General features: G+C 38.5%; 1 protein-coding gene across 2 annotated transcripts in view; it reads right to left on the bottom strand.

The window, feature by feature from the left end:
* GYS2 (glycogen synthase 2) overlaps positions 1-18,360 on the bottom strand; it is a 60,542-nt gene extending 42,182 nt beyond the window's left edge. Inside the window, exons 1-4 of one of the 2 annotated variants that reach the window (XM_068560245.1) lie at positions 18,212-18,360; positions 8,612-8,793; positions 4,523-4,714; positions 1,561-1,743 (exon numbers count right to left, since the gene is read on the bottom strand). In XM_068560245.1, coding sequence (XP_068416346.1) covers positions 1,561-1,743; positions 4,523-4,714; positions 8,612-8,793; positions 18,212-18,329 — 675 coding nt within the window. In that variant the 5' untranslated portion in view covers positions 18,330-18,360. The remainder of the gene's footprint in view (positions 1-1,560; positions 1,744-4,522; positions 4,715-8,611; positions 8,794-18,211) is intronic. The other variant, XM_068560246.1, reaches the window with a different exon arrangement.
* Between the last annotated feature and the right edge of the window lie 3,504 nt (positions 18,361-21,864).

A 21,864-nucleotide genomic window follows, 5' to 3' on the forward strand; every position in this document is an offset into this window, starting at 1 on the left:
TACATCTAATGTTTACAATTTGACCTTCAGGTTCAGCTGACCTTTTTACAGGCAAGCTCTCCTTAGGACCATTCATTGCTTTGCAAATGTTAAAGTTTGTCTGAAAGAACTTTCCTGCACTCAAAATGTCTCTGAGATGGTAGTATAATTTTCTGCTCTCGTTATCTGAGTAGTATTATTCATATGTTACAAACACACACAAACATACACACACTCACACAAGCATGCATTCTGTTTCATAGAATTCTAGAACTTTTTTAAACTGGGGGAGTCTTTAGAAATCAACTTTCCAACTTCCTAATGTTCCTGATAGTTAAACAGAACCCTAAAATGCTAAATTGATTTAATTGGCAACATAGATACCAAATCTGCAAAACTCCTGACTTTATGGTACTCAAATGCTTGATCACTATTACTGACAGGATGATATGAGAAACATACTTTTATTAATCTGATTGAACGGATGGAAAATAGAAGAAAGAAGTCAAAACTGAATGACTCTGGGTCATAGAATAAGGCAGTCTTCTAAGATAAGCAAAACCAACTGTTTAGTCACCAAGGATCCATATCCCTGTTTTTTCTTTTTTTCAGAGATATATTTCTTACTCGTAGACACTTTCATTCATCTTTTTTTCATTATCTTGTACTAATTTCATCTTAATACTCTCCGAATTTATTTTGTTTCATTTTATTCTTTTATTTTCTTTTTTTAAATTTTTTAAAAATTAATTTGTTTATTTATTTTTGGCTGTGTTGGGTCTTCGTTGCTGCGCACGGGCTTTCTCTAGTTGCAGCAAGTGGGGGCTACTCTTCGTTGTGGTGTGCGGGCTTCTCATTGCGGTGGCTTCTCTTGATGCAGAGCACAGGCTCTAGGCCAGCGGGCTTCAGTAGTTGTAGCACGCAGGCTCAGTTGTTGTGGCGCACGGGCTTAGCAGCTCCGCGGCATGTGGGATCTTCCCGGACCAGGGCTCAAACCCGTGTCCCCTGCATTGGCAGGTGGATTCTTAACCACGGCGCCACCAAGAAAGCCCCACACCCCTGTCTTTGATAACTCTGTTTTACTAGACCCTCATAAAGCTCCACCTATAACTCACTGCAGAGTCACAGCAGAAATCTGACCTTTGCTCACTTGAAGGGTGGAGGAAGTAAGGCTCATAGTACAAGTTGATGGCTAGATTCCCTGCCATGCACCTGCCACTCAGATCTGCATGCAGATCCAGGGTCCTCACAGCATTTGCCAAGCTTCAGAGTAGACAGCAGCCCGACCTCACATCTGCAGTGTCTGACTCCCACCAGATCCCTTTGGATCTTGGGTCTATTGCTCCAAAGTGGACAGCCATCTGGCCTCTCCCTGCTACACTCTACTGCACTCTGAACAAAGTTAAACTATATGAGCTCTCAGTCACCTCAGGGGAGGCTTTGTCATGAATATTGATTGGTTAAAAGGGCATTTCTGCCATCTGGATGACAGATGAAAGACGAAGGTCAATACTTCCCATCCTTCAGCTTCAAGGACCGGAAAGAAAGGTGGTGAGGGGGGAAGGTGGAAGGACTAATTACCTTATCAAGATGGTTGTAGAAATCGATGTTTGCTGCACAGAGATACCTCCCAAGCAGTGTGGCGTGAGTGGTAAAGACTGTAGCGATCGGAAGTTTCTGAGCTCGAGAAAGAATCAGTCCAGTCCCAGCCTGCCATTCATGGAATTGGACAATGACGTGTTTCCCATCGGCATGATCTGTCACCTACACCAGAAAAGAAGCTTTTAGAAAAGTTGGTGGTGTAGTTTGATCTTGCTCATGGCCCACAGCATAAGGAAAGTTATCATGCGTATAAATTTTGGCACAATTTAAAGGGATCTAAAGATAAAGCAGGCAGATTTAGCAAATATAATGGTTTTATAGAATTTAGTTGCATGTTCATAAAGCCCCTATATGTTTATGGAATAATCCTCTCTTTCAATATGGATCAAATTTATTTTTGTATCCACAGAGGGGACTCCTGAATAAATGCACAGTAGGCACTCAATAAATATTCATTAAATGGATGAATGAATAATAGCAATATTATCCTTGAAGATTCACTGAGCTGCTGAATCAGGTGGGGCCACCCACTTACAAGCTTCTTTTTAATAAACAATAAATGACTTCATGTTTTAAGTCAGTCTCATTTGGACTTTCTGTTCCTTGAAGCCAAAAACATTTTAAATGATATATTATTATTTTAAGAATTTGGAATTAGGGAAAGAGATTAATAACTTGCTTAGAATCAAATAGAAACTTAATAACACACTGAGGACCCAGGTCTAATTCCAGGTCTAATTCTAACACTAGGCAGGGCACCAGTTTCTTAACCTTAAAGTTACTTTGTTTCACTAAAAATATAGCTACCATATGATCCAGCAATCCCACTCCTGGGCATGTATCCAGAGAAAACCATAATTCAAAAAGATACACGCACCCCAATGTTCATTGCAGCACTATTTACAGTAGCCAAGACATGGAAGCAACCTAAACGTCCATCAGCAGAGGAATGGATAAAGAAGATGTGGTATACGTATACAATGGAATGTTACTCAGCTATAAAAAAGAATGAAATATTTCCATTTGCAGCAACATGGATGGACCTAGAGAATATCATACTAAGTAAGTAAGTCAAAGAGAGAAAGACAAATATTATATGATATCACTTATATGTGGAATCTGAAAAATAATACAAGTGAATTTATTTACAAAGCAGAAACAGACTCACAGACATAGAAAACAAATTTATGGTTACCAAAGGGTTGGAAGGAGGGATAAATTAGGAATATGGAATTAACAGATACACACTACCATATATAAAATAGATAAACAACAAGGGTTTACTGTATAGCACAGGGAACTATATTAGGATCTTATAATAACCTATAATGGAAAAAAAATATATATATATAACAATCACTTTGCTGTACACCTGAAACTAACACAATATTTAAATCAACTGCATTTCAATTAAAAAAGTTACTTTGTTTCACCCTTTCAAAAAATTAATATTTACATTCCACTCCCCTTAATGACTGTTTCCCTAGTGGGGGTGTAGCATTGATAATGAAAAACACCTGTGCTCAAGAAGCCTGCCCAGAGAATTGGGAAGTCTGGAGAGTTAACCTAAGACAGCGGTTCTCATACCTAGGGTACATCAGAATCACCTGGAAGGCTTGACATGCACGCATGTGTGGGTGCTCGTGGAGGCTGGCCTCAGCCCTGGTGCAGCTTGCAGAGGAAGAGTTGGTTTCAGCAACTGATGCTAAACAAGCCTGCATCTATCTGTCATTAGGCCAGATCCTGGCAGCACCCTCGCTCTTCTTCTCCCATGGTGTCACCAAGACAAAGCAATAGGACCACCCCTTCACTTCCCTTTCACCTCAAAGCAGCCCTTTATGGCTGTTGGACTGACTTCATCAGAAAGAAGTTATACTGGTCAAGGGGACACACTCCCAACATACAGTTCTGTGATTTGTCCTTAGACCACAGTCCCACTTTGCTAGGGATGCTCTTCATTCTCCGATTTTTAAGTGAGGCATAATCATCTTGAGGTAATGAAAGGAATATGAAGAAATCCTACTGCCATGATTTCAGGAATTGAGTACAGGCTTGGCTCATTTAACAAGGACTGATTTCCAATGCTCTTGGTTTTTTTTACATCTATGGACTATTTCACTGCTGTGGACTCCTTAGCAACTGCTGAGATCACTTCAGCCTTTAGCAAATGATTAAAAGATATAAGAGCCACTGAAGTCACACAAGCACTCACACATAAACAAAATCAAATATTTCAGGCCATTTTCTACTCCCATGATGCTAGAACTCAAGTACCTAGTGCATGATGTATACTGTTTTTTCTCGCATATCTGTTGAATATTATCTAGGTAACAGTGAATATAATTGGGTGTTTTATCCACATCATTCTAGTTGAACCTGACATGATGTAAATATTAATAAGCATTATTGGGACTTCCCTGGTGGCACGGTGGCTGGGAATCCGCCTGCCAATGCAGGGGGCACTGGTTCAAGCCCTGGTCTGGGAGGATCCCACGTGCCGCGGAGCAACTAAGCCTGTGCCCCACAACTACTGAGCCTGCGCTCTGGAGCCCGCGAGCCACAACTGCTGAGCCCGCGTGCCGCACCTACTGAGGCCTGCACACCTGGAGCCCGTGCGCCGCAATAAGAGAAGCCACCGCAATGAGAGACCCGCAAACTGCAGCGAAGAGTGGCCTCCGCTCGCCGCAACTAGAGAAAGCCCGCACGCAGCAATGAAGACCCAACACAGCCAAAAAAAAAAAAAAGCATTATTATCACCCTGTTCCAAAAGCTGGTATTTAGTTACGGGAAGGCTGAATGTTTTCTCAGATTCCTTTGAAATGTTCTAGGACAATTAATAATGGCATCATCTCAAAATTGGCTTAAAGTTTAGAGCATCGTTGCTGGGCACAGACAGCAACTGTGCTTCTCCTCTGTTGTACGACTCTACAGTAAACAGTACCTCTTTCAAGAACCAGGCAGTTAACGATCCAAATATCAGCATTTCATTGGCTTCCTGGTCGTGATGAGGGATACCAACATTGCATGCTTCCCAGAGGTCACCTTTCCACGTGTCCAGGTTCCAAGCCGAATAGCCTATGTCAAAGAGCACCACGTAAGGACTCCCTTCTATCAGCCATCTTCCAAAGTACACCTGCCATATAAAGAACACACATCCATGGAGTAATACTAGGCAACACAAGGGAGAGCAATGTATTTGGGTTTAGAAGCTATAAACTGTACTTAGAACTCAAAAGCAGATTACAGAAGCCATATAGGGAACCATAGTGATAACACAGAGCATCTGATATGTGCGCCTGAAGAGGGAATGGGCTGGCACCCATTCATCTAGAATCTCCAAGTTCCTGCTCTTCATTAAATTTGCTTATTTTAAAATGAAGTATTTAGATCATGTAATCTCTGTTCTTCTGTCCCTCATTATCCTCCTGTGACCTTAAGCCCATGGTTTTAGGATTTAATATTATGGTCTATGTTTTTATGATAGAGTCATAAGGTGAAGTGATCTGTATCTTTAACAGCCTGGAGTTGAATATGTCTACCATGTCACTTATTTTCCTTTATGCAACAGGATTTACAATATTTCCTGCCAGAAAAAAAGTTGTTTCTCTAGACAAATGTGTATAATTTCCCTTATTCCTCCTATCAAAGAAAATGTGACACCAAGTGTTTCCCAATATGGTTGCTGTCAGAGGTGGTAACTAAATGTCTTGCCCAAGATGCATTTTCTCTTTAATCTAGCAGCTCAAGGTCTAATTCTATTACATTCATCAAATTGATTCTTTTATTCCTAAATGTTTTACCTTGTGCAAGTTTGAATGCAGTAGCTATTTCAAATTTTTTCCAATTGTAATTATTTAGTCACTTGTATATCCAAGTTTTAACTTCCCCTTTGGTCTCTATTTTTCTATAGTAGTTTACTCATGTTCTTTATTTTATGTTTATTCTCCTATTACATGCAAGGCAATTCCATAAATCACTTCAAACTCTTTTTGAAGTTGGCAGAAGCTAAGAGCTTCTCTCATTGGGTATCCAGACCTCTCTAGTAAACTGAATGTGTCTACACTGCTTACATTGACATTATGACTCCACCCAAGGCTGAATTTTACAGAGCGTGAAAGCCCGTTTGATCATCATTCCCTTGCTTGGGACTCCGGAATGTATGGTGATGTCTCTTTCCCATCCATGCCTCAGTCAACATTGAAAGACCCTCATTATGTGTCAGTCGCTTCCACTGTAATTCAGTATTTATCATGGCACTCTTTCAGACTGAGTTTTCCTGAGCCCCAGACAACCTTTCAATAGTTTTCTCTTTGGGACACTCATTGATTTATGTATTCATTTAACAAATAGCTACTGGCTGCCTAATATGTGACATATGATACAGTGAGCTAAGGCACAGTGAAGTGCTGAACAGAGAATGTAAGCTAGCTTGTCTTGACTTGCAGTGCATTCTCGGCCCTGACATGGAAACATCCTGACATCAGTAATCCATTTAGAATCTTGAGACCAGTTAGTTCCACCATGGCTTTCACCTCCCTCTTCTTTCACAAGTGCTTCAAATGCGAACCCCTTCCAACAGCTCACTCATTTCATCCCAACAGTACAACATGCAACCTTCCCTACTCTCCTAATTCTTGATGTTACTCTCATGGTGATATGCTCCCATGGTGCCCTCTGGGACCTCAAGTTCCCTTTTAAACTAAATATGCTGCACCTTAAACCTTGTATATATCTCCTAGACACCACCACTCACATGGACATGTCAGTAAGAACTTCTCATTTTTTCACCCCCAGAAACTATATTCCTGGGGTGAGTAGGAAGGAAAGTTAGGATTTTTAAAATTACACTGAAACTTTTAAAACCTTATTCTTTATTCGTGTATAAAGACATCTCTGAAATTTTCATTATGCAAATATGTTACTTTCCTTGTTCTACAAGTCTCTTGGTTACTTTTCTACCTTATTCTGGGCAACTTTAAAATCCAGGATTGTATCCTACACACTTACATCATAGCTATTTGACGTTACTGACTTCAAAGAACTTCATGGCAATCTTATCCTTGTCAAAATCCAAACTGTTCCTCCTCTGAAATGTTCAACCTTAGCATTGTATCCCTTGACCACAACTACCATACTTCCACTTCTCTCACTATATTTCTCCCAGTGTATGCCTCCCTTCAAGACCTCCAGTTTCTGGAACCTCCCATTTTCTCCTACATCATCCCCATCTTTCTCCTTTCATCCTTCCTTTCCTATCCATTTCAGACCTAACAATTCATCAACTCAACAATAAACTCAGTCAATCATACAGTTACCTCGAAGATTTGTGCCACCTTGCCCCGTTGCACAAATGCTGAAATTAAACAACACCAAATCTCCAACTATTTTACTTCCTTCACTTTCACTCTAGCTGCTGGAGGAAGTCACAGTCGTGTATATTTGTGCCATTAAAAAGTCACGACGGTACCTTAAAAATGTCCAGAAATTCTTTTCCCTATTCCTTGAACACTTTCTGAACGTTTTTTGTCATATTCTCTTATTTTAACACTTGCCTCCTGACTCCCAGAAGATGACCTTTAGCTCTTAAGATCATCAGAAACACTGAGTGAGACCATCCTGAATTCTTCATCAGCTTATCTCTGTTTGCATTCATCCTTTGTTTCCAGTATGAGTGAGGGGAGTGAAGAACCATCCTTTTAGTAGTGCTTTGGATCTTGTTTCCTCTCCTGTCCTCAGTGATCTTACTCTCTTCAATCATCCATTCCTTCTGAACTTTCAGCTTCTCTCTGCCCCCCCCTAGATATTTCCTTTTGTCATATAAATATGCTCACTCATATTTAAGAAAATACCAACTCTCAAAACCATGTCACTCTGAAACAACTTAATGATCTTTCCTCTTCATAGAAAAATCTCATAGCCACACTTCTCTATCCTTTATCTCACCACTCATTCACTCCTCAAGCTGCTGCAATCTGATTTAACCCTCCTTTTTCCCCCTGAAGCTGTAGTTAGCAAGCTGACCACAAATGGCCTGAATATTGCTAAACCAAGCTGACTCTGGTTCAATTCTTTGTTGATTCAGTCCCTCCTCTATACTTAAAACTCTCTCCTTCCTTGTCTTGACATCTCTATTCCTGTTGTGATGGCAACAGATTACTGCCTTCCTAGTAGCTTAAAACAACGCAAATCTGTTATCTGAGAGATTTGGGAGCAAGTCCTCTGAAATGGGTCTTCTGGGTTAAAACCGACATGTCAGCAGAGTTGCATTCCACTTGCAGTCCCCAGGGGAGGCTCTGTTCTCTAGCCTTTCCCAGCTTCTAGAGGCCACCTGCATCCCTTGGCTTGCGGCCCCTTCCTTCCTCCATCTCAAAGCTCTCATCACTCCAATTTCTGCTTCCATTGTCTCATCTCATCTCTGATTCTAATTCTACTGCCTCCTTCTTATAAGGACCCTTGTAATTACATTGGACCCACCCAGATAATCCTGGATAATCTTCCCATCTCAAGAACCTTAACATAGTCACAACTACAAAGTCCTTCTGTTTTATAAGGTAACATATTCACAGGTTCTGAGGATTAGCACTTGGACATCCTTGGATCTGATCACCAGCTGGACTTCTACTTTTGCATTCTCTGACTTCTTTTAGTGTAGATATTCTAACACGTTCACATTGCCCAAGATTTGGCTCAAAACTTTTGCTCTTAGTCTATAATCTTCCACTGAATAATGTTATCAACACCCATAATGTCAACTACAATTTAGACACAAATCACTTTTCCCCAAACATCTCTATTCTATACCCTCTGCTGAGTTCCAAACCTAGTATACTTCTAGATGGATATATTATGGTTTTCACAAAGTGCCTCAAATGTAACCTATTTAAAATCAAGTTCATCATCTTTCTCTAAACCAACTCCTTTCCCCTAAGAAGACGAGTGGCCTTTTCTTGTGAGTTCATGTAAATTGTGGTGTTTTCCCACAACAGTTTACTGAGGCTTGCTTAATGAAGTGTCGGACAGTATCCTTTACCTGGCAACCATGTTTGTTCATTGCGTCCACTGCTCTTCTCACAGCATCATTTACAGGTTCACATTGTTCCACCTGAGTCTTCATATTATGCTCAAAATATGGACCAAGCAGAAAGTAATTGTCTCCCCACTCATCTGCTGTTGTTTTGGCCTTTGTCTGAATCACAGTATAGATGCCACCAACTGTTAAAAAGAAAACGTCCCATTATCATTCAGGTTAGTAGTTCATTTTAAGTGATGAAGGGATGGACATGAGTCTTCATTTTTTTCTGTGTTACTTAAGCCAACATTTTTTTATTGAAGTATAGTTGATATACAATATTGGGTTGGTACTCATTTTTAAGTTAGCGTTTGGGATCCATCAAGCGCAAGGGTTTATTTAACTTTCTAAAAGAAAATTTTTAAGGGACACTATCAAAGAGTTACTATTTTGTTCAATTTCATGCTAGGTGCTTGTCAGAAAGCAGCAGGTTGGCAGCAGCAGAGAAGTACAAATATTTCAAGGAAACCTGAAGAGACAATCGGAATAAAGCAGTACTTGGCTTAAACCTCTATCCGCATGGAAGTGTCAAAGGTGAGACAAATGGCTATTGTCATGACACATGCCCTCAGCAGCAGTAATCACCTTTTACCCCTTCTCCAACAGTGGTCCAAGGGGATAAAATATGACCAAGTAACAGCCACTGCTCAAATTATAAGTCTCCCAGGAAAAAGAGCCTCTTCCCTTCTAGGGACCAAGCAAGTACCTTTTTTCTTTTTTAATAAATTTATTTATTTATTTATTTATTTATTTATTTACTTATTTATTTATTTATGGCTGTGTTGGGTCTTCGTTTCTGTGCGAGGGCTTTCTCTAGTAGTGCTGAGCAGGGGCCACTCTTCATCGCGGTGCGCGGGCCTCTCATTATCGCGGCCTCTCTTGTTGCGGAGCACAGGCTCCAGACACGCAGGCTCAGTAGTTGTGGCTCACGGGCCCAGTCGCTCCGCGGCATGTGGGATCTTCCCAGACCAGGGCTCGAACCCATGTCTCCTGCATTGGCAGGCAGATTCTCAACCACTGCGCCACCAAGGAAGCCCCCAAGCAAGTACCTTTTGACAAGGAGAAGCAGCTGATGGATTTTGAGGGGGGGATGCTTGGCCCAATCCTCATGTCAAACCCAGTGACACAAATACAAGTTTTCTTATGGTATTGCATTTTGCCTCTCTGGCATTGCTGCCACCACTATTAAAACACAAAGCCAAAAAATATGTATACTCTTGGAAAATATACATACTGTTATACCCAGCATGTTTACATCTGGAAAACTGTCCTGGGGGAAAAATAAGAAGATGTGTGTATAAGGATATTTATTAAAGAATTATGGTGGTGAAAAATTGTAACCAACTTAAATTGAACTAGTTAACTCACGTAACCTGTCTAAGGCTCCATTAGCTCACCTGTTCAAGGGGGCTAAAACAGTACATCACTTGGTGAGGAAGGGCAGGTTGGAACAGGAGTATTAAAAATTAGGCCTCATTGAAAAGGTGATATTTGGAGTAAGTACTTAAAAGGGTAAGGAAATCAGGCAAGTGGATATCATGGGGAAGAATGTTTTAGGCAGAGAACAGTCAGAACCAAGGCTCTATTTTGGGAGCAGAGTGTGCAAGCAGAGAGTCCTAGGCATTCAAAAGGGGGGGTTCAGTAAACAGGTAGGAGGAACAGAGAGGACCAAAGGGAAAAAGACCTTCAGTAAACTGGACAGGATACTTCCCGTGCCAGCTCAAAGCAATCACCTCATATGAAAATATGAAAACAATCTGAATCAATTTCTTGAGCGATACTTTGTCCATGAACCACAGGCAAAGGAACGACTCAAGAAATCCTGTATAAAATTCCCAAGCCAATACAGATTCTGGCACCAATCATCAACCCCACTTCCAAGAACAATTTTGTTACTTGTATATTAAGAAGAAAAAGTCTTATTTTTCATCATGGTTTTTCATAAGGTATTTCAATTCTTCAGGATGTAGAGTCTGATAGCTACTGCATCTCTTAAATTTCTTATTTCAATAAATTAGACCTTAAATAATAAATCTTACCGATAGTCATAACTGAGAGCCCAAAGGTAGAATTGCCATTTGCAAATCTTTTTAAAAGTCTGAATCACTCAAAATACACATTTTGGTAAATTGCCTTTTGAGAGGTGAGACACAAAAGGCAAATGTTAATACTATTACATGATACAACCAGATTCATTAATTTATAAAAGAAAAGAGCTAATGTAACTCCCAAAATGTAAATATTACATGTAATTTTCATATAAGCCTACATAAATTTATTGTCCTTAGAAACTTGATCTTTAAGAAAAAACTTTTTGACCACACCTAAAAGAAATTTAAACTGTCACTTCAGCAGAATCTGATAATAAGGACACTATCAATCTCAGCTCAGGTGGCTGATGAAGACAGCGTGGGACCAGGAAGAGGCTCTGCAAACCTGCAAGCAGAGCCTTTCAGACTGGACCAGAACAGACAGGATTCACTTAACCATTCAACCACGAATCTGAGTCTACCTAAACTGATGCCAACATCAAGGATGCCTAAATATTTCCCCAAATTCCAGAAAAATTTAGGAACCGTCAAAACCACTTGTTGAGAAAAAAAATTAGAGAAATAGTTTGCAAGAGCAACTAAAAAGAAGAACTTTTCTCTAAAGTCTTGGAGTCACATCTTAGCAACATATTTAAGAGTATATATATTTATATAAGCTTTATTCAAGCCCACTGCCAATAAAAATGGAAAATCTCCAAATAATTCCTCCTCTTTGTAAACTATTTTCCTTCATCTTTATATTATCCAGGGGACTATGTTATCAGGTTCTGATGGCATACATTTATTAAATGTCTTATTCACATTTCTAGTCTTGAAAACTCTCTTTTATTTGCAACTGTGTACCTTGCCCAGAGACCTTCGAACATCCTTGTTTGTTAGATTATGTGTTGCAAATTAAAATACACTCGGGTTAATGCAAACACATTTTTATTTGCTAAAGGATGTAAGGGAGAAGAGAAATTTTTTATTTCAAAAAAAATAAATGGTTAGATTTGAGAATTGAAATGCAAAGATAAACACAATTAATTTGCTGCTTCTTTTTCCCATTTGAGGCCTTCAACCTTGAGATAAATAGTCCCCAAATAGCCTTAGAGTGTTTACAAATACTATGGCTATGTTCTTTCGGTCTATCAGGAATAAAAACATAAAATTTTTAAAAATTTCATCCCATATTGGTTGAGGCTTGATTGTAAATAAATCTTCCCCCCCCGCCCCAGGCTTCTCCCCATACAGTCTCTCTGTGGGAAGGTCCTCTTACTGCTATTTCACATGTTCAAGCTCCATTTCAGGCCCTCTCTGTCCTTCCCAGATTTATATGCCAACGACTTTCCTTAATTTTCACTCTATTTACCACCTTATACCCCAAACTCCTCTCTCGGCATGCTCATTAAAGATGAGTATGATAGCTGAGAAATAGGGTCATTCCTATTTTCAAATCTGGAGTACAAACCAAAGGTTCACCAACACATATTTTTTAATGAATTATTGTTTTACCACAGTGTAGGTCATTGAATTTGGACTTACCCTTCACTTTCAAACATGTACTTTGTCTTTTATTGATCTATACTTTCCTGAAACAACATGGAAGCTGTCTTTAGTGTGAGGGCAAAGTATCAAGCCTTTCATCAGAAAGAAAAGATGAGCTATCATAGCATATATGTCAATGAAGTAGCTAAAACCTCAAGTTTTTATCTAGAAACACTGCTGATATTGTTAAAAGCAGAATTCCAAGGCAGTATGGGAGGTGGGCACCAGCCAAGAAAAGGAGATATATGTTATAAAAGGAGATATATGTTATGTTAACATACTGATGAGTCTTTGAAAATGGTGGTGGGAGGGGCAGAGGGAGAAAGCGAGCTGTATCACGCAAAGATAAGCATCTTTAAGTCTTGGGGAGGGTGGAATCCTTTCTACTCTGCTCTAGAGAGAGGCCATTTGGAAAACACCACTTAGGGGAAGTAGCTTTTTTTTTTTGGCTCTAAACATTCTGGGTTAATAAAAAGGAACCCAAGGTTAAGGGAACTTTAGAGCAGTGGTTCTCACATCAATCATAGGGGCCTGGGGCTTCCCTGGTGGCGCAGTGGTTGAGAATCTGCCTGCCAATGCAGGGGACACGGGTTCAAGCCCTGGTCTGGGAAGATCCCACATGCCGCGGAGCGACTGGGCCCGTGAGCCACAACTACTGAGCCTGCGCGTCTGGAGCCTGTGCTCCGCAACAAGAGAGGCCGCGATAATGAGAGGCCCGTGCACCGCGATGAAGAGTGGCCCCCACTTGCCGCAACTAGAGAAAGCCCTCGCACAGAAACGAAGACCCAACACAGCCAGAAATAAATAAATAAATAAATAAAATTTAAAAAAAAATGTGAGTCACAAACGTAACTTTAAATTAAAAAAAAAAAAAATCATAGGGTCTTTGGAAATCTGGTGAAATCATTCAGTCCTTTTCTCTGACAAAGCACGTACACGTATGAGCACACAATTTTCACATACAATTTTAGAAGGTTTGCAAACTCCTGGAAGTTCACTTTCATCAAGGTCCCCACCTTTAGAACTCCTGCCTCAGATTGCAGTAGTGGACTTGATCGTAATCAGTTTCTACCACATCTTTTTGACTGTAGTTTTCTGAATTATTCCATGTGCCTTTTGTACCATGTAACCCAGAACTATGGTGTCCAGTTTGAGGAGGGAGCAGGGAGAAATATTCTGTCAGGCAAGAAGCTGGTGTGGACAAAGAATGTCACCTGCCATTTCAGTAAACAAAGGATGTTTTGTGCATAAAGGCATCAGCCACTGCAGCTGCCCAGATGGTACACCCTGAGGGGAACTCAGGATGGAGAAAAACAGGATACTGGCCCGAGATAGTTAAGAAGCGTATCAAAGGAATGATTTCAATGAGCCCAGACTCTTGCATCTTTCCAAACATAGAAAATACTTAAAGTCATTAACTTGAGATGTCTGTCTTTGTAATTAGCAGTAACCTTTTGATGTCTGACTACATGTTCATGTTTTTAATTTTTTTTTTCAGCAAAAATTGCTATATATCCTGGCTCTTGCCTTACCTCTTTGGAACAGTCCCTCAGAGTGAGCTGAGAGGCTATGGTCCTCAGAAAGTCTGCTGAATAAAACGCAGTTCTCAACTTTTAGGTTGTGCAATCTTTTTTTCAGTTGACACTGGCTTGGTGCTAAAACAAATTGTTTTTAGTCAACTTTTAGAGGGAAGCATCCATTTAGTGACTAAATTTCAGAAGTGTTCACGTTTATTAGAGTAGCATACATTATTTTTGACAACATTCATTAAACTCTTTTTAATGACCCTAAATATCCTCAACATGGTCATTGGTCCACAATCTACAATGATTTGGGCAAGTTTGTATAGAAGAAATGATTGTAGCAAAGAAGTTGAAAGTAAAGCTTATTTCCAATATTGGGGCAAAACTCTCCATCCTAGATGATGGCACAGTTACTTTCCTGCTAGCCTGTCCCGCAACTAGTAATAGTGCTTTTTGTGGTGTATATATACAATGGAATGCTACTCAACCATGAAAAAAGAATGAAATTTTGCCATTTGCAGCAACATGGACGGACTTGGAAGGCATTATGTTAAGTGAAATTCGTCAGGGAGAGAAAGACAAATACTGTGTGATATCACTTATGTGTGGAATCTAAAAAATACAACAAACTAGTGAATAAAACCAAAAAGAAGCAGACTCGCAGACATAGAGAACAAATTAGTGGTTACCAGTGGGGAGACGGAAGGGAGGAGGAGCAATGTAGGGGTAGGGGGAAAAAGTTATTATGGGATTATATGAAATCATGTGTGTGAAAGTTGCAAACTGTAAAGCACTATAGGATTTAAAGAATTTTTCATTCAGTAAAAAAAATTAAAAATAAAAAAATAAAAGAAACCACAACTGACTCCTTAACACTTTCCATTATCTAGAACTTCAGTGGCTTCCCATCCTTTGTGGATTGGAAATGTAACTCCTTAAGGCTATTAACTCACCATACACTCCACAGTCCAGCCCTTGCTGGTCTCTCTTGTCTCCTCTCATGCTCCACTCCTTTTCTGCCTCTGAGTTTCCCTCAGATCATTGAACAGAGTATACTTCCTCACCTCTGCACCTTGGCATGTACAGTTCCCACGCATAGAACATGTCCCCTCTTTATCACCGCCTCCTCATCTCTACCCAACAGCTATTCATCCTTCAGGTGTCAGCTCAAATGTCTTTTCGTCAAAGGTTCTTCCCAAGCCTCCAACTAGGTAAAAAGCTCCCCGCCCCCTCACCAAATTACAGGCAGACCTCAGAGATAATTGTAGGCTGTGCTCCAGACCATCCCAATAAAGCGAGTATTGCAATAAAGCGAATCATGAATTTTTTGGTTTCCCAGTGCCTATAAAAGTTATGTTTACACTATACCACAATCTATTAAGCGTGTAATAGCATTTGCCTAAAAAAATAATGTACATACCTTAATTTAAAAGTACATTATTGCTAAAAAAGGCTCCCCATCATCTGAGCCTTCAGCGAGTCGTAATCTTTTTGCAGTAGTAACATCAAAGGTCACTGATCACAGATCACCATAACAAATACATTAATAATGAAAAAGTTTGATATATTGTGAGGATTATTAGACTGTGACACAGAGACACGAAGTTTGATGCAGGGGTGCCACAAACCTTCAATTTGTAAAAAAAAAAAATGCAACATTGGCTAAGTACAATAAAGCGAAACAATAAAATGAGGTCTGCCTTTATAGTCCTAGAGCACCTTGTTCTCATTCTTACACTCATTACATTTGACTACAATTGCATGTTCAATGTCCATCTTCCTACAAGTTCATAAATTCTGGAAGATTGGGAATCCATTCTGTATTGTTAAATTCTAAGCCCCTTGTTTTCCAGTGTCTGACACCCAATAGACACTTGATGAATCTTTATTGAATAAGAACAATAAATTTCAAGGTTAATGTGAACAAGTAGAAAAGGTTATTTTGACATCTGAGAATGAACACCCAATAATTTAACTATGACTCTCTTGTTTGTTATATTTTACACATTTCCATTGTTCATGGGCAAAATTCTGGCAGTAAGGAATTTTTTTCCCCTAAGAAATCTTTTGTCTTCTTGGATATGAATACATTTTCTTATTTCCACAAAACATTGTAAGATGGCTGGAGCATACTACATTCATTTTATCATGAAGAAACTGATATTCAGACAGTTTAAGGGATTTTTTTCTAAGTCTTAGAAAACCCTGAACTTTTTGACTAAAGTCCTGTGTCCATTCACCTACAGGGCACTTCCTTAGAAACTGGACATTTTAATTTGTAATGCTTGTGTGGTAATAAAAAAGAGAAGTGGACTCGGAGGAGACCTAAATGCTAGTCCCAACCCTGCCATTTGCTTGGTCATTTAATACCTTGTAGGCATCCTTTTCATCTATGAAGTGGAGGACTTGGAGTCATGATCTCAGAGATGCCTCCTATCACTGCTATGAACTGCAGGGAAGTAAAAGTTCAAAGTAAATTTTTTCAAAGAAACTGTAGTGTCAATGTCTTGTCAGGGCTGGACACAATAATTGTCCATTTATATAAAAATTTCTTAAAAATATGACCATGATAAATATTAAAAGTATGTTGGAAATGATATCAATTTGGGTAAATCACTCTGTGGGTCCCATCTTGACAAGAAAATTCCCTTCCTCTTGCATGGGAAATGAAAGAAAATAAGTATCGAAGGCAACTTAGAGGTTGAAAAATAAATGTATTCATTCCTTCATGCAAAAGAAAAAAACCCATTGAGCATTTTCTATGTGCCAGGCACTGTTCTAGGCCCTGAGAGCTGCATGCATGTAGTCAGGATATAAGATCTGTGGGATAAACAGTTTCACCGGTGTGTGCCCAGCACCGGGAGACAATGTCCCAGCAATGTTTGCTAGAAGGAAGGAGAGGGGCTCTGCTCAGGAGAACCCACACAGAGGTCTTCTGAACTGATTCTTGGTGCAAAAGAGTGTCCCCCAGTTTTTTCCACCAATGAGCTATATCCTGGAGTTCCTGCCTACTCTGTAGAAAACAACCTCTATTTCAAGTCACAGTCTGGGATTTATATGTAGTAGAGATGGCTCTGTTCCCAGGAGCTTTGGGCATATTTAAAAACCTTGGACTGGAAAAAGAACATTAGGAACAACTATAGGTATAATACTTCACGCTTCCATATTAAGATTTCTGTCGCCTTTCCTTCTTCCTCACTAAACTACAAAGAGGAAGACTGTGATTTGTTTTCTGACATTCATTCCATGCATTCCTAAATAGGAAGAATTTGTTTTTAATTTTTATTTTATGATTTTATGAATTTTATGAATGCATACACATGAGAGCTTTGAACACTGAGCATAAGGTAAAAATCAGATTCTAAATACAATTTCTCTGATTTTGAGGTTTTGCTGGCGCTGATTAGCTAAAAGGAAGAAGTAATGTATCACATTCATGTTTATTTCAGATCCTTTAGACTACTGCAATAAACATGTCATAAAAAATAAAAACAGAAAAATAAATTTCAAAAAAATGAGCATGTAATAGATCACATCACATGTTATCATTTCAGATCCTTTAAATTCCACAAGTTATCACTGCCTTACCCATCAATCTTTTGGCCTGGTTTTTCATGACCTTGAAGAACTCAACCTTCAGAACGGTTCCTTTTTCTTTACCAATATTCCTTCAGTATTAGTGGTAATAGTCTTGACACTTTTAAACTAGACAATATCAATCCATGAGGAATTGTTTTTTAATAATTTTACAGATAACTTTATCATAAAAATCATTTAGGTCACAGTTCTCTGCCTTGCCATCTCCAATCCAGCATAAGTGATACTATACCTTATTAGGAAATTGTTTTAGTTTTGGCAATTTGATTTCCTTTCTTATTTTATAATGTCTATGTTTATATAGTATTGAAGAAAAAATTACATGCATTCTTCTTAATAGGAGCTCAATATTATGCCTTCTGAACTGGTTCTAAGTTAAAACTTTAATTCCAAGCTAATTTTGAATTATTAGAAATGTTGTTAAATATTTCATATACTCGCTAACGGAGTGTGGAGTTAAAGTTTCTAATTGGTCCTGATCAGGCACAGTTCTCCCTAAAATAAAGTACAAAATTGTGCTTTTCTTTGCTGAGAAAAATCATAAGACCAGAAAGGTAAATATTAACTCTATATTCCTGTTTTGTCATAACACGGATTTCAAATTTTAATTTAAATGCACATTGTCTGGCCATGACTAATATTTTCAATTTTCTCTTCCTTCAACACATACACCAGTTTAAGTTTTCATTGCCTTTCATTTCAACCTTGTCGAAATAGACAAGGTTAAACGTAATATAAACATATTCGGTTTGAATACCTTCCTCACTCACTGGCAAGTCATTCTTACTAGAGAGCATTCTGTGAAATCCTAATCTACATTCTTCAGCAATCTGGCAAATAACCACCTCAGGGGCAGTACAAACCTTTATTGGTCACTTCCCAAGCGACTTCAAAGAGAAGTAAATCCTCCACAGGGAGTCTGGCTTCCCACCGAGGAAGCCCACCCAGGGATGTCACAGATAGCGATCGGCCTCGGAGCATTCTTCCTTCAGTTCTCTGGCACTTTTGAATCCCTCTCTCAATGAACTGTAATCCTAGGAGTGGTGCACGTTAGGGACTCAGAGGTTCAGAGCTGGTAGATCACAGGCTTTGGTAGCTTCTTACAGGAATAAACCAGCAGAAAGAAATCTCATGGCCTTCCCAGAGAATTTCCAATAGAAGGCAGAATTCTTGGCTCCTTTTAGTCTTTCTGGGAAGGTCCAGTGAGGACACTATCTCCGATCAATATCTACCCAAACAACCCAGAACAATCACAAGTAAAACCCTCCAGTTTGGGGCTTAGGTAAGCACCCCCCGGGATAATGGAATCTTCACAGGCTGATCATGACGTGAGTCCGGACATTTAGCCCTTGTCCTCTTGACCAAACTCCTAGACTCACACAGTCACCAGTACTTATTTCATTACCTCCAAAGTGATCCAGGAGTAGCAGTTCCCCTTATAAATTTTGCAGACCGTTGTACGTTACATGTAGAATTGACTGGGATGTATTTCTAAGCTCTAAATCCCTTTAGATTTCCTAAGTAAGTATTATTTTTTCTCTTGATTCCCATTTCTGGATCACTAAGAAAAATTATTTCTACTTATTTCATTCTACATTGACAAATCTAATTTTGATGATAGGCATTGATCTTGGTTCCCCTTTCCTTAATTACTTTTCTTAAAAATTTCCCTATGAAAAATGCCAGGATGTCTTTGAGTATAACATACAAAGAATGTAATTTTGACTGACCCATGATCATCAGACCATCATTTTAATGAGGTTGTAGAAATTAATTTTAGTCGTATGTGTACAATTACCTCAAACATTATCAAATTGATAAAAAAATAATTCCATGGATGTAAAAGTGTTCAAATATGGGAAGAAAATTGCAAAAGACATTAGGTTCTGAAATATGATCAGGATCAGCCTGTCAATAAATGCTATAAATATATATCTTTTCCCATGTGTTTGTATGTATATAAACATGTATGTGCTAATTTATTTGCACACAAAGCTACACTCTATATTGTTCCTAAAGGGAGTAAAGACATTCACAAAATGAATGTTTTGAAACCTCTTACTTTACAGTTTTAGCCTACAATCATTATGTTTACATTACTATTCCATATAGCAGCAGAATTGAAATTCACACAAAATATCCTTCACGTTAGAATTATGAGCAGAATTCTCATAGAATAGTGTTACTTGTTAGTACTTTTACTATTTTAATTTTTTACTATTTATTATAACTAATCTTATTTGTTACTTCTTAGTATTAAAACCTAATGAAAGATTCTAACTTTTTAGAGTTAGAAAGGTTAGAATCTTTAATTAGGTCTTTAGCCATTTACTGTACAGGTGGCCTTACCTACTTAAGAATATTTTAATGACTCAAGATAGAGAAAACCATATTTCATTATCTGATATTAATAAATCAATGTGGATCAAGTAGATTAAAAATCTTTTCCATGATTCAGTGACGTATTTGATTCTTATCTTTGTCTGTAAATTTAAGTATATAGTTTATTATCCATTCATTCAAGTGGTGGGAAAAAAGTTAAACGGCTAATCAAAAAATTCAAGTATTAGAATAATAAAAATAGGAGCCCAAATTATCGAAAATGACTTTCTGCTTCACAAAATGACTTGCTTGTGTTGACATAACCCCTGTGAGTCCTGCAAATAAAAATTCCAATAAAACCAAACAGAAGGACATGTTGACAAGAAGTGAGAACAGGGTGACAGGGTTGTGATAGAGCTTGAAGTTTGCAGTGTCTAGTCTCAGCAACCCTGAGATTGGTTCTTCCAGGATTGAACAAGCCCAAGGATAGCTGATCCACATTATCCAAATTACACTGTGAGACTTTATTCATTCACAGTATGTGCCAGGTATCACGTGCTTGGTTGTAAGTTCATCACTTGTGAGGGCAAGTCCAATCTGCCACTTATCAGCTATGTAACCTCAAGCCAATTGCTTAACTAAGTTTTGATTTTCTTACTAAAGCGAGGATGAGATCATCTGTGTAAGGGACTTAGTATAGTGCCTGGCACTATACTGACCTCTTTAATAACTTCCAGCCTTATTTATCAGACATATATTGGTCAACTAAAAGCTTCCCCTAATAGCAGTGGTTACTACTGGAGAGAAGAGGAGTAAAAAGGAAGCTTACTTTTCTTGAATTTTTAAAATATTGTGCCACATGCATATATTATCTGTTCAAATAATTAATTACATAAAAATTTGGGGGGGATGAACTTAGATCAATGAAAATATTTCATGACATACTAAATAAAAATAAATAGTATGTAAACAGTATGACTAGTCATAAATAAAATAGTATGACTGATTCAATTTGTAAAAAAAAAGTATACATACACTTCTACTCATGAAGTATATATAAACAGAAGACTGGAATAGATATAAACAAATTTCTTACAATGGTTTTCTTTAGGTCGTAGTGATTATGATTAATATTTATGTGATCTTTCTGTTTATTTGTGTTCTACAAATTTTCTGCTATAAACGTGTACATATAGTCATACCATACACAGGACAAGTAAACAGTTTTTTAAAGTGTCATCAGATCACCTCCTGATTGTTTCACTCATTCCCACTCTCATTACTTTGAATTTCTGAAATTCTTGGCTCTCACCTGGGGTTTTGACTCAAGGACAAGCACTCTCTACAACACATCATCTCCTAATGACCCCTCAAAGTAGACTAATATAACTCTTGAACCTATTATTCCTGACATGAGAACACATTTTGCCAATTCTTTGCTTTTTAGCAGTGAATCCCTTTTTCAAAACTGCTCCCTGAGTCAGCAGAAGTGAAATAATGGAACCATATATCCATGGGATATATGTTTATCGATCCATGTTATCTGGATGAATCTGCTTCCTTCAGATATATGTGCAAAGAAGGACAGTCATTTATGCAATAAGATTTGGAGGGAAATCAGAGAAAGTTCTCTATTTCCTATATCCCTGAATACTGTCCTTTAAGATTTATGCTAAAAGCACAAATTTATTAGCTGGGAGAGGAAAGAGAACAGTTATCTAGACAGAATGGGATATGGGGTTTCTCCAAGATGGAAGAAAGACTCTCAGAAGGTCCTGAGCTCTAATTTTACACTCACACCAACATTTTATCATTCAGTAAAAAGAAGTAACATATACCTTAATATCTAAAAAACAAACAACCCAATCAGAAAATGAGCAGAAGATCTAAATAGACATTTCTCCAAAGAAGATGTACAGATGGCCAACAGGCACATGAAAAGAATGTTCTGCCACTAATTATTAGAGAAATGTAAATCAAAACTACAATGAAGTATCACCTCACACCAGTCAGAATGGCCATCATTAAAAAGTCTACAAATAACAAATGCTGGAGTGGGTGTGGAGAAAAAGGAACCCTCCTACACTGTTGGTGGGAATGTAAATTGGTGCAGCCACTGTGGAGAACAGTATGGAGGTTCCTTAAAAAAACTAAAAATAGAGTTACCATAAGATTCTGTAATCCCTCTCCTGGG

Source organism: Eschrichtius robustus, chromosome 13, assembly GCF_028021215.1.
Source record: "Eschrichtius robustus isolate mEscRob2 chromosome 13, mEscRob2.pri, whole genome shotgun sequence".
Taxonomy (NCBI): domain Eukaryota; kingdom Metazoa; phylum Chordata; class Mammalia; order Artiodactyla; family Eschrichtiidae; genus Eschrichtius; species Eschrichtius robustus.